General features: G+C 42.2%; 1 protein-coding gene across 4 annotated transcripts; it reads right to left on the bottom strand.

Annotated features, from left to right (window-relative positions):
• Nucleotides 1–2,846: 2,846 nt before the first annotated feature.
• LOC134284452 (uncharacterized) lies at nt 2,847–8,126 on the bottom strand. 4 transcript variants are annotated; one of them, XM_062843306.1, is made up of 3 exons: nt 7,587–8,126; nt 7,453–7,528; nt 2,847–7,328 (listed from the first exon to the last, which is right to left on the bottom strand). In XM_062843306.1, exon 3 carries the CDS (start codon nt 5,941–5,943, stop codon nt 4,135–4,137), a length of 1,809 nt encoding a protein of 602 aa, XP_062699290.1. In that variant the 5' UTR covers nt 5,944–7,328; nt 7,453–7,528; nt 7,587–8,126; the 3' UTR covers nt 2,847–4,134. The 4 variants fall into 4 exon arrangements, with proteins under 4 accessions (XP_062699290.1, XP_062699289.1, XP_062699288.1 ...); XM_062843305.1 differs by having other exon boundaries at nt 2,847–7,528; nt 7,587–7,655; nt 7,721–8,126; XM_062843304.1 differs by having other exon boundaries at nt 7,453–8,126.
• Nucleotides 8,127–13,293: the final 5,167 nt, after the last annotated feature.

Genomic DNA, 13,293 nt, shown 5'->3' with positions numbered 1-13,293 from the left:
ATCCGAATTGCTCGTATTTAGACATTTATCGCTCTCTTGAGTACCACCGCCCCCTGGCCATGCCTCTGGATTGCTGCTTCGGCTGAGATCTTTTGCCGGCGCTCAAACCGCTGTTCAAAGACTGCTGGCTGGTGAGTGGTACCGTTGGAAAGGGTTGGGATTGTGTGAGTGGGAGAGTTTTTTAATTCTCTCTGTGAGCATAGTGAGCATAGCCCAGGGTTGTATCCTGGGGTTAATAATTTTTGTTTATTTGTGATGGAGTCACAAGGCAAATTCTGGAACCATCGGTTACAATACCCCTCCGACCGACTGCGAAATAAAGGAATTTATTTTCGCCTCAGAAATTAGTACCCGAAATATCTATTCTCTCGATTCATTTACAAAACGGCATAGAAGATTTGCATGCACAATTTGTTTTTCTTCTTAGTTTCTATTACGCGTCGGCTATTAACTAGCGCGACTAAAACAAGGACGTTTACTCTACTTGTGATCGAGGCTAGCATAAGTGAGTTACCTTTCCAGCTGTCAGTAATTATCCATTTCGCATCGTAAACAACAATCAACTCAAAACAAGTCGATTCGCGGAAAATTGATCACTTTTGAGCTCAAATTAAGACGATTCTCCAGCTGAGGTTCATTTGTCAGTTTTGTTGCCATTTCGCATTTGTGTGGGAGATCATCCTGGACCAAATTCCGAGAAACAAGATGTTTTAAACCATCGGTAAGTATTGCTATCCTTTTCTGACTGCTGCTGATTAAACCACCTGCACCTACACGTACGCACGCCTCATTTCATTCATCTTTTCCTTTTATCCTTTTCCAGTATTTTCCCGGTCTGCAGTCCCGAGAAAATGATCGATTCACCTATCAGGCTAAGTATTCTGTTTTATTTCACGTCAATTCAGTGTTGACCAAACTTGTAATTTTTGTTTCGAGCACTCTAACTGTTTTCTAATTTTTCTTTCTAGGTACACGGTTTCAAATCGGCTGCGGAGAAGATGCCGAGCGACTTCCCTGCCTCATCGACGAGGTCGTAGGAGCTTGTGCCCACCCGGGCTCGGATTATACACGGGCTGTAACAAGGAGCCAGTTTTGCGTTGAACTTATCAACGGCGGAGGATTGTTTGAAGTTCCTTTTCAGGACTTTATCCCCGATTTTGTACACCGGCGCAGGTGTTTTTCGGCGCAGGTTGTAATAGTGTGAATTTTTATTATAATTTTTGTGTAAATTCCTGACTACTAGGTCGTGAATAGATTTATCAATGATTAATTTGTTTTCTAATCTCTTTTCCTCCGAAATTTCTTCCGCATCTCGGTCTACTTTATGTTCGTCACCTCTTTCTACTGCTTCGTGACCAAAAATGACTTTATAGGGTGAAAAACCTGTTGAGCAATGTGGGGTCGTATTTAGGACGTGTTCTACCTCGGAAATCCTGCTGTCCCACAGGGTCTGATCTGTTCGGACGTAGGTGCGAATGCACGCATTAATGGTCCTATTGAGTCTTTCGACTGGGTTGGCTTGACAATGGTGTCTCGAGTTAGTCCAGTGCTGTATTCTAAATTTCTCTAGGAGAGCTTTGAATTCCTTCGATAAGAAGGTCGAAGCATTGTCCGATATAAGACATTCCGGTACGGCATATCGACGGAACCAGCTGTCTTCCAAAATCCTGTTCACCTGGGAGGTCGATATCTTTCTTATAGGAAACAGCAAGCAGAATTTCGAAAAGAGATCCATCACTACGAAAAGATGACAATTCCCTGATTTGCTTCTTGGAAGCGACTGAATGAAATCAACGGCGATTATCTGGAAGGGTTTCGTCGTAACTCGCTGCTGACCCATTACAGGGTGCTGCGACCTATTGCTGGGTTTGCTTTCCTGACAGATTCGACACTTTTGAACGTAGGTTTTAATTTCTTTGGCCATTTGTGGCCAGTAGAACTTCTTGCGGACTCTCGCAAGAGTTTTCTCATGTCCTAAATGCAATGCCTCATCGTGCTCCTCGTACAGTACTTTCTCGCGTAAAGCGGTCGGTACGCACACCTTCCACTCAAAACGATAATCAATGCTTTCTGGACTCGAGACAAATTTCTTCAATATGCCGTTTTCTACCCTAAAATCTTTGAAATTCTCAGGTTCCGCTTGAACCTGTTTCACCATGTAACCATACCAGTCGGACTTATCGGACGAGGCACTGACTTCTTCCACAGCTCTGGACAGAGCGTCAGGCACAATATTGTCCACACCTTTGCGGTGTTTCACCTCCATATCATGCTTTTGGAGTTCTAGGCTCCACCTACTCAGCCTGGATGAAGTCTTCCAGCTGCTTCGGAGAATATACGTTAGTGCGGAGGCATCAGTAATTACTGTGAACTTCGAACCTTCGATGTAGCAACGGAATTTCTCTAACGACTTCAGAACGGCTAGAGCTTCTTTTTCCGTTGCCGCATAGCGTTGTTGGGTTGTCCCTAGTTTCTGCGAGAAGTAGGCAACGGGTTTTTCAATGTCGTCATACAATTGAGTCAAAACTCCCGCGATTGCTAAATCGCTCGCATCGCAGTGGATGCTAAAGGGCCTGGAAAAATCTGGGTTGGTCAAAATCGGAGCGCTGATGAGCAGCTCCTTAATCTTGACGACTGCTTCCTCGGCGTCATCGTTCCATTTTATTGTTTTTGGTTGACCCTTTAGGAGATCGGTCAGCGGGCGTACAATTTCGCTAAATGTAGCGATAAAACGCCTGTAGTAGTTGCACATGCCCAGAAATCTCCTCAGTGCACGGAGTGATTTGGGCCTCTCAAAATTGACGATGGCTTCGACTCGTTCTGGATTCGGACGAAGCCTGGTTCGACTCAGAATGTACCCCAAATAAGGAACTTCGGGTACACAGAACTTTGATTTCTCCAGGTTTATGGACAAATTCGCGGTACTGAGCCTACGTGCTAGTTCTCTGAGCCTGTCCATGTGCTCCTCAAACGTATTGCTTACCACGATGATGTCATCGAGGTAAACGAATACGTTTGGTTCCAGTTCACTCCCGCCCAATACACGGTCCATCAATCTGGACAGGGTAGCCGGACTGTTCGCCAGACCGAAGGGCATCCGAGTGAACTGGAACAACCCTCTCCCTAACACTGAAAACGCGGTAAATTTACGGGACCGTGGATGTAACGGCACCTGTAAGAAAGCTTTTGACAAGTCTATTGTCGAAATGTATCGACTTGGCCCTAGACGACTCAGGATCCTATCTGCGTGTGGGAGAGGGTAGGAGTCCCGAACAGTTCGCTCATTGAGCTTCCTGGCATCCAGGCACAGCCGGACCGATCCATCCGGCTTGTCAACGGGTACAAGACGGAGTGCCCAGTCACTGTATGACCGTTCGATAATGCCACACTGTAGCATGTTGTCAAGTTCCTTGTTAATCTTTTCTTGCCGACTAGGGGAGGTTGGGAACGGATTGATTCGAACCGGAGGGAGCTTCTTAGTTTCATCCGATAGCTCTATGCGATGACTGATCATCGACGTAGTGTCGAGTTGACCATCTACCGCTGGTTTGAACAACAATTTGACCTCCTCTAGTTTCTTCAACTGTTCATCTGATAGTATCGTCTCTACCTCGTGATCCTGCAGTTCATCTACCGATATGGGCACATCATCGGCCGCCACAGTTGGCACTATCCCGAATGATTGCCAGAAGTCCGATCCAAGGATCAATTTTCGTTTAACGGACGGGATCACGAGTGCTGACAAGAACTTTGTTACACCCTTAAACGTCACGGGCAACTCCACACATCCCGAAACGTCCAATTTTTGACCGCTCGCGGTACTAATATCAATGTTTGCTGGCTGTAAACGAAGCCTACAGGCTTTGAGGAGAGACGAACTACCTGAACCAAGTATGCTTCGGTTCGCTCCACTATCGAGCAAGCCGATTAAGGGCACATTCAAAATGTTTACTCTCACGAATGGTCTATCGTCATTTGCAACTTTGAGAAAATGCTCACTGATCTCTACACTGGAGCAGTGTCTATATTCATCCTCTTCTACTTGTCTTTCACCGAGTGAGCAAATGTTACAATCTGGAGAAACAGGGGACTTAGGAGTGCTTTCTACCTCCGCCTGCCCCTTCAGGCGGGAATTTAAGCGTTTTTTGCACAGAACGGGCAGTCCTTCGTGTCAAAATTGAAGAAACCACACCTGTAACAAAATTTATGTTTAGGGCGGTCACAATCCGCTTGGTGGTGACCAGAAAGCCGGCAGTTATAACAAACACCAGGCTTCGGAGGAGTGTATTTCTCCAGAATCGCCTGCAACCCTTTGTCTACCGCGTTACTGTTCTGCGCTTGACTTTGTTCACCCGGTTGATCCTGACGTATGGGCTTTTGCGTAATTTTCTCATCCTCTGTTTTATTCAGTTTCTGTTCCGAACGAGTTTTGTCGGGTCGATTCACCGATCCAGTCGGCTTCGGTTTGGAGTTCGACTTCAGCTCACTAACCTGATTCCGGCTTTTCGAAGAGTTCTCTTCCTGATTACGGTTTTCGTACTTGTACCAGAACGTGGCATCCAGTTTTCGACCAAAAGGTTTCAAATCTGCCAGGTTATCTATATTAGCCGCAACTACATAGCCTTTGTAGTCCGCTCTGAGATTTCGGAAGACTATCTCGAACTTCTTCCGCTCGGAAATCGGCTTGGTAAGTGAGTTAAAAAGCTTCTGCATATCAAAGAAGAAATCCTGGAATTTCTCTTTTGGTCTCTGTTTCCTCTCAATAGCCCTGAACTCACTGACATGGTCGTGATCGGGGCTCAGGAACTCCCTTTTCATTTCCGTGACTAAGTCCTTCCATGTAGAGAATTCCCCATTTTCAACTCCTGCCATAAACCAAATTTTGGCTGCGCCCGCAAACAAGTGGATTGCGGAACGGAAAAGCTCCTTTTCGGAAACGTCCTCCGATTTGGCATAGAACTCCACTTCTTTGATAAAACGCATCAGACCCTGTCCCCCATCTCTCCCATCGTAACGTAAATTCCAGTCCGATACCGGTCTACTTCGCTTTGTGTAAGACCTTCGCTGCCTGGACTTCCGTCTGCTTGGAGGAGATGGCGACGAGGAAGAATCCGTGTCTATCTCCGAAGAGTTTCGTAAGCCTGTGGGATTTCGACTCTTCCCTGACAAATCGATCCGATTCAAAACTGTTTCTTCTAGCGATCTACGGGAATTCATTCCTGACCCCGAAGGCTGTTGAAGCATTGCTGGGAAGCAAGAGGTTGGAGAGAGTTCCTTAGTTGGCTCCAAATTTGACTTAAGTTGTCGTCTACCCAATGCACCTCTGAGGTTGGACTGCTTTGACCTAACATCTTCCTGTGAACCTAAATCGTCTTCCGTCTGAGTTTCTTGAGACCTACTTTGAACCTGCCTCACCATACCAGATGTGCTTGGCTGGGCCAGCTGCAGCTGTGTTAATGAATTCGAAATCTGAAGCATAATTTCTTTACGAATGGATTCAACAGGTGTGAATAGCGTGAAGTACGTATTGTACAGTTGACGAATCGTACTCGAAAGCTTGTCTAAATCCTCTAAATCCGCATCCTCCTCCGCCGTCTCCTGAATGGCAGAGCATCGTACGGAGTAATGCACTAGGCGAGTTCTCAAGGAGTCCTTAACACCCTCGAAACTCTTTTTCTTCTCTAGAAAATCCCTTATTTCTTCTACGTTGTGGTCGATCACTTTAATCTCGTCATCGACCGTGCGATTTTGGCACTTCGAAAAATCAACTTTTACCTGTTCACCTTTGTCCTTCAATGCTTCCCTCAAACGCCTCCTTAAAACTCCTACAGATTCAGTCTTCTCAAATGCAACGGCTCGTACATCTAGCTCAAACTCAACTTCCTCCTTCTCTAAATGATGAACCAGTAGCGTCTTATATTTCATTTGGATTTCAGAATCCATGGCTTGGGATTTTTCGTGTTGCAGCAGTGTTCAGGTAGTAAAGAGTGCTCGAATCACGGCCAGATCAACGTCTGTGCCCTCTCCAGACTCACTCTTATCTCCACCTGTACTCACCCTTCTCAGTCGCGATTGTGACTAATCGGACTCCAGGACGGTTTAAAATAAGCCACTGTGATTCTAGGGCTCACTCTTTACCTCCTGAACAGCTTCTGCTTCCACGAAAATTCCAACAAAGCACCTAAAAACATAAAAAAGTTATAATACTATCCCAACAACAAAAGTAAACATGCACCAAAACAAACTAAATGAACAATGATCACACCGGGGGTGTCCCGATGGAATATTATCAAAAAAGAAACATGCAAATTATAAAAATGAACCTAATTATTTGCCGTTCAGAGAACGCAACGCTCTGAAAACAGTCTAAACTGTTTTCTTCCTTCCTCTCACGGGAACGAAGAGATATTTGTAACCGATTCACCAAATTTGTTATTCTAGATTTTATGTTGGGCGCCAATTTGTAGCCCCCTCGACTATGCTCAGTGGAAAAGGGGGATCTCCAGGGTCGGAATGAGGGGAAACCGGTAAACAACACTCACCAAAACTCAACTCTCCACTTCCAGCGGGAACTCGCATTAGAGCATATCCACAGATATGCTGTAGTTTGGTGGCCATCAATGGCAACTCATTAAGGGAAACATAACTCAAAGGCCACACTGCCAATGCAATTTTGGACGAAACGCAAAGAGAGAGAGGTATGAAGACTCCCTTCGAGTCCGAACGATACACAAACAAAACTAATAGTGAATGTTTCAACTTTCTGAATGAACTTACACAACAACCAGAAATTACGTGCACATCTTATATTACAAATATTTACAATTGTTTGGTTGTGAATTGGCCATGGCTTATTATCTAATGCTATTGTGACGTCACATTCTATGTCTACTACTTGCGGTTTTTGACTCTGGTTGGTACACTGCGGGCTGTCGGATTGTGGCTTGGGATCGTGGTGGTGACTGACGAGCTGTCAGAGCGATGGAGCTGATCGAGTGGAAATCCGGGACGGCGGGCAACGCCTGGTGACCACCGGGACAACAGATGACGTCAGTGGGTCCTAGTCCTCGTGACCTTTCTCAAACCCGACCGATGGTGTAACTTGTCAGTCGTTATATGGTCCACGGATTTGCCGGAGTACGTCCAGCGATCAATCGACGTCCGACGCTCAGTCTCCGAGGATCCTTGGTATGCCAATCAGCGACAAGATGGCTTCCTTGGTGAATGACAGGATCACCGATACTCCTTTGTGGCTTATTGGAGGAATAAAGATGGCGTCCTTCCACAAAGCTGGCAAATAATATAAAAGAAAAAGGCCCTTTGTGGACCTACCACGGCCATTAGTCTTCCACAACGTGTTCTCACTTTTATCTTAAAACCGCATTTTAGTCGTATTAGGGAGTCTGTTTTAGCTTGTTTTTACTAATAAACACTATTTGTGCAAGTATTTACCTTTTTCCTGCTTGATTTTAATTTGTTCTGTGCTTGTATATGTTTGTTGCACTATACTCGGTGCAACTACCCTAGACTAAGACAATAGACTTTAAAGCATTTTTACATTTAGATTTCGTTTTAACACTACTAACCACTTTTTATAACTTTTAACACTACTAACAACACTAATTTTGACGTTTAGTTTACTGCTGTAATAGTATCTAGAATAAGACAATCAAATTATTGAAAAAATCACTATTAGCAAAAAATCACTATTTCAGCGAACCTTTTCGAACGTTAATCCGGCGCGCACTTACTGCTCGCTGTACGTTCGTAGCGAAATTGAACTGGCGAGTGCTAGCATGCCGAGATCGACCTGAAAATTCCCTTATGAATACGAGCAAATCCGAATTGCTCGTATTTAGACATTTATCGCTCTCTTGAGTACCACCGCCCCCTGGCCATGCCTCTGGATTGCTGCTTCGGCTGAGATCTTTTGCCGGCGCTCAAACCGCTGTTCAAAGACTGCTGGCTGGTGAGTGGTACCGTTGGAAAGGGTTGGGATTGTGTGAGTGGGAGAGTTTTTTAATTCTCTCTGTGAGCATAGTGAGCATAGCCCAGGGTTGTATCCTGGGGTTAATAATTTTTGTTTATTTGTGATGGAGTCACAAGGCAAATTCTGGAACCATCGGTTACACAATACAACTTATTGGTTTCTTTATTATTTACACATATTCATTAGCGGAGCCAGCTTTTTCTTTTTTCTTACTCACTCTCCTAAACATACACGAGAAAGTGCGAGATGAAAGAGGAGGCAAGCTGCCCCCTCTTCTATCTTTCTCCTTCTCGTGTATGTTTAGGAGAGTGAGTGAGAAAAAAGAAAATGCTGGCTCCGCCAATGCACATATTATTGTGCCGCGGTGAGGCTGCGCGTTTCGAACGCAGCTTGCTGAGAATCTAAGATAAGCGCGACAATAACACAATAAATGATGATATTTTCAGTGTATTTTTACAACTACGCTTAACTTTCCACAATTCGATTTAAATCTTTGGTACTGTTAACTGTACTAATACTAGCTATAATACATGGTTTAAGGATATTTCACGCCTAATTCGAAATAGCTGATTGTACAAAAAAATGGTTTTATGAGGCATTTTTCTCGATTTTTATGCCGTTTTCTAAAAAAAAATATTAGCTGTTTCATATTATGTCGGTTTTGTTTAGAAGATATTTCGATGTGATTCTAATATCATTTTCATTTTAGGAGATTTTGTTTATTTTAGTACATACCTAATGCAAAATAAAACTCTTTTTTCATACGATACTCACTTTTCAATTATGTCTTAACCAATTATAATATATTTGATGTACCTAACTAGAGTGGGTCAACGTTGTATAGGAAAATTGAAATTTGATCGCATCAACCCGAAATAAATCTTTTCAGCGTCCGAAACAACTGTGCAACGTTTGGTTGCGTCCCCGTATTCCGCATTGCGATTGAAATTTGCATGGGATTTAGTATGGAAAACCGCACATTTTTGCATTTCACTCATAAGGGGCAAAATTTTCTCTTTTACGTTATAACCGATGACGATAAGATATGGCCTGAGGTGTGCCGAAAAACTTTGTCAAAGACCGCGAGGCGATCCAACATTTGTGATAAAAGTTACAACGTGCAGATTGTCCGATGGTGCTTAACATTTGACATGTAAAGGAATAACATCAATAATAAAATCTCAATTTTGGCCCATATTGCCAAGCGTATAACTTTTTTCACAAGCCTCGAATCAATGTGCGGTCTTCGACAAAGTTTTTTTTGCTATATTTTAACGTCATAAGTTAGGGGCGCCCGAGCCTTCCAAATAAACGAATAAGTCGACAATGATTTTTCTTAAGGGCCTAACTGACTTGATCGATTTCTCTTCGTCGACTCTCTCTTTCGCTAATAACTTGATCAAAACAAACAAAATCATTATTCTTTTTGTTTTTAGAGCAAGATTGGAAAACTCAATACATATTCTCTGATAACACAAAAAGAGGATCGATGAAGAGAAATCGAATATGTCAGTTAGGCCCTAAGGGAGCATCCATTAAGTTCGTCACGCTAAAATTGGGAATTTTTCGCAAACCCCCCCCCCCCCCCCTTCCCCCTTCATACGGGTTTTTCCTATACTCAATACATTGCTTGTCACACTTTCACAAAACCCCCTCCCCCCTAGAACCGTGACGTACTTAATGGATGCCCCGTAAGGAAGAATCAGTGTCGAAGTAAAAAAAAGTTATGATTTTTGTCAATTTTCTCCAACAAATGAAAAAAATGCAAAAAAGTACGTTTTCCCATGCAAAATCCCATACAAATTTCAATCGCGAAGTGGAATACGGAGACGCAACCAATCGCTCCCAAATTTTGCCCAGGTATTTTGGACGTTGGAAGGAATCGAAAAAAGCGTTGTTCCAAAAAATCGACCTTGTTGACCCAGTCTAATAACTATGCATGCTTATTTCTATAAAGTATCTGCAATGTAGTCTAATGTCATTGAACAATCAATGTCTCATGTGGTACCTGAATTAGAGCAGAAAATTTGCGTAAGCAGCTGTTTCTTTTTTCATTCTAATTCTCCTAAACACACACGAGAAAGAAAAGGACGGAATAGGGGCACTTGCACTTTCTCGTGTTAATCAAAATCGTGTGAGTGAAAAAAAGTTGCCTACGCTAGTGGCTCTAATACTAATCCGGTTGTAATGATTTTTTATAGTATTAACTTATTCCTGGATAGTGGATAATCGATTCAATCATTTTTGCGAGCGTTATCATAAGATGTACATTACTAGCTCAAACTTTGCCCTGCCTATTGCGTTTTTGTCGTTTCAAATCCTAGTCCGCGCGAAAAGCTAAAAAAAATCTAATACCTAAATCTTATTGCTGAGATTCTACCTCTAAACGCTGCGCGCAAATAAGTTGTGTGGATTTTTTTTTCGCGTAATAGATATAAAAGCAGACCGCGTATCAGTGAATATTGGACGCTGTATTGTATTGAGTACACTTTTGCGATAGTTTTGCATTGTAAACAAAGGTAGCAATGGCAACACCATTTTTTGTTTTGATTTCAACACTCGGGTGTTGGCAACTGCCCCAACCAAGATTAATCCACCCACTGAAGATAACGTCTATCTTGTATACTGCATCAGAAAATGTTTTATTCTGATGATTTATTGACTAAACTTATCTAGCTAATACAGTAATGTTCCGATTTTATCACGCCCTCCGCATGTCAGTCCTACATTTTTCATTAATTTACTGTAACATTTGAAAGCAAGTGCTTTCCCTCTTCTTGAAGATGAATGTTGAAGGCACGTTTTGCGACGTTAAAAATATTGAAAATGCATATAGATTTTGTAGAATATTTAAAAGTAGTATTGAAAAAGGGTGTGATAAAATCGGAACAATACAGTATTCTAAAATGAAACAATTTTCATTATTTGATGGAGTCTACGATTTTATTCTTGATATTTAAAGATTTTAGTGAAAATTTCTTTGAAATGATTGCAATACTTATCTCCGATTTTGCGGCAATCGTCAATGTTTGTTCAATAGGATACCAGTTCGACGGTTCGATAAGGTATTTTTAACTTTACACTCTTCGCTGCTCTACCTTTTTTTCTGTTCATCTGTTTGACGCTAATGAACAGCTGTTTGAGCCCTAATTCACTCCTTGTCAAATATTTGACCCTGTGTACTAGCGGCTTAACAATTATAAAATACGTACGCTAAAAATAAGCCAAATCATTTCTCGCGATGGAATATATAAATCCCCACAATGTGCAATAGATACCCCGTATTTTTTTTTTTGCTTCATACATTTTCTCCGAGTGAAAACTAACCTGATTTCTTCAAATCGGACATTTCGTTCACTAGTTATGCGTGACGATTATTTTTTAAATATAGTTTTTATTACGCCAGCAGTTGAGGTGTACGGTGAATGGTGCTCCTCCACCTCGAAAGTGTCCTCGTCTATCGTAACACTGCTGCGTAGGCTTGCTTCATCGTTTGCGGTTCCCCTGCCAGCATGTACTTTATTTTTGACGCGTTCACCATCAGTCCGGCCTTCACTGCTTCACGCTTCAGGCGGATGCACGGTGATAAAAATTCCAAGGCTATTATCCAGCCTGTTCTGCCTGCCACATCCTCGAAGCTCCGGATTAAAGGCTCGATGTTACATGAAAGAAAAAGAATTAAAACAGAATGAGTGGGGTTCAAGCGTTTAGGATCAATGCAGGAGCTCTATTTGAATAGGTCGTATGTGCTTTTGTCGATAAAATAATTCGATCAGTTGGATTCGCTTATTATAGCGAAAACCGTTGAAATTGAGCAAAGTTTATACATACAGCAGATTCCTCACAAAACAGGCTTTCTGTTCCATCATTAAAAGTTTGCAAAATATCTGCCATATTGCTACAATGACTAAAATAAACTGATCGAATTTTATATCGACAAAAGCACATACGACCTATTCAAATCGAGCTCCAGAATGGGTCAATTGCTAGAGTGGATATAGGGAAATTGACGTATTTTCGGCCGTTTTGTTCTTTTCGTCATGGTTTTTTTTTACAACCCATGGAACTCAAAATTGGCCTCAAATTTTTCCCAAACAAGCTGAATTAAGCTACAAAGTTTCAAGCATTTTGGCCGACAAAATCCCCTATAACGAAGAGAACAAACCTGCCGATAATAAATATTAAACCCTTGGTCACTCTATAAACGTTAGACAAATAAACAGATACACATTCCGAATGAAAGAAAATATTTTAATTACATTACAAGTTGTTATAATCAGGCGGGAAGTAGACAACCGGTAAAATAAACGCGGAATGGATACATGTGCTGGGCTGCAAAACGGTCCATGTTGGATGGATTCATATGCTCCAAAGACTATCGCGTACTCAAGGGACCGAAAAATGGATTCATATGCTCCATGCTCACTAAAAGACTACCGCGTATTCAAGGGAACGAAGAATGGATTCATTCATTCATGTATTCAAGGGAACGAAGAATGGATTCATATGCTCCATGTTCACTAATAGACTACCGCGTATTCATATAAACGAAGAATGGATTCATATGCTCCATGTTCACTAAAAGACTACCGCGTACTCAAGGTAACGAAGAATGGATTCATATGCACCATGTTCACTAAAAGACTACGGGAACGAATAATGGATTCATATGCTGCATGTTCACTAAAAGACTACCGCGCATTCAAGGGAACGAAAAATGGATTCATATGCTTCACATTCACTATAAGACTACCGCGCATTCAAGGGAACGAAGAATGGATTCATATGCACCATGTTCACTAAAAGACTACGGGAACGAATAATGGATTCATATGCTGCATGTTCACTAAAAGACTACCGCGCATTCAAGGGAACGAAAAATGGATTCATATGCTTCACATTCACTATAAGACTACCGCGCATTCAAGGGAACGAAGAATGGATTCATATGCACCATGTTCACTAAAAGACTACCGCGCATTCAAGGGAACGAAGAATGGATTCATATGCTCCATGTTCACTAAAAGACTACCGCGTACTCAAGGGAATGAAGAATGGATTCATATGCTCCACATTCACTATAAGACTACCGCGCATTCAAGGGAACGAAGAATGGATTCATATGCTCCATGTTCACTAAAAGACTACCGCGTATTCATATAAACGAAGAATGGATTCATATGCTCCATGTTCACTAAAAGACTACCGCGTATTCAAGGGAACGAAGAATGGATTCATTCATTCATGTATTCAAGGGAACGAAGAATGGATTCATATTCTCCATGTTCACTAAAAGACTACCG

The sequence above is a fragment of the Aedes albopictus genome, unplaced genomic scaffold, assembly GCF_035046485.1.
Source record: "Aedes albopictus strain Foshan unplaced genomic scaffold, AalbF5 HiC_scaffold_140, whole genome shotgun sequence".
NCBI lineage: Eukaryota > Metazoa > Arthropoda > Insecta > Diptera > Culicidae > Aedes > Aedes albopictus.
Note: the sequence above shows the minus strand (reverse complement) of the source record. Positions and strands in the feature narration are given on the sequence as shown.

Coding starts and splice junctions, on each gene's coding strand:
- LOC134284452 (XM_062843304.1), bottom strand. CDS start 5,943: ATGGATTCTGAAATCCAAATGAAATATAAGACGCTACTGGTTCATCAT.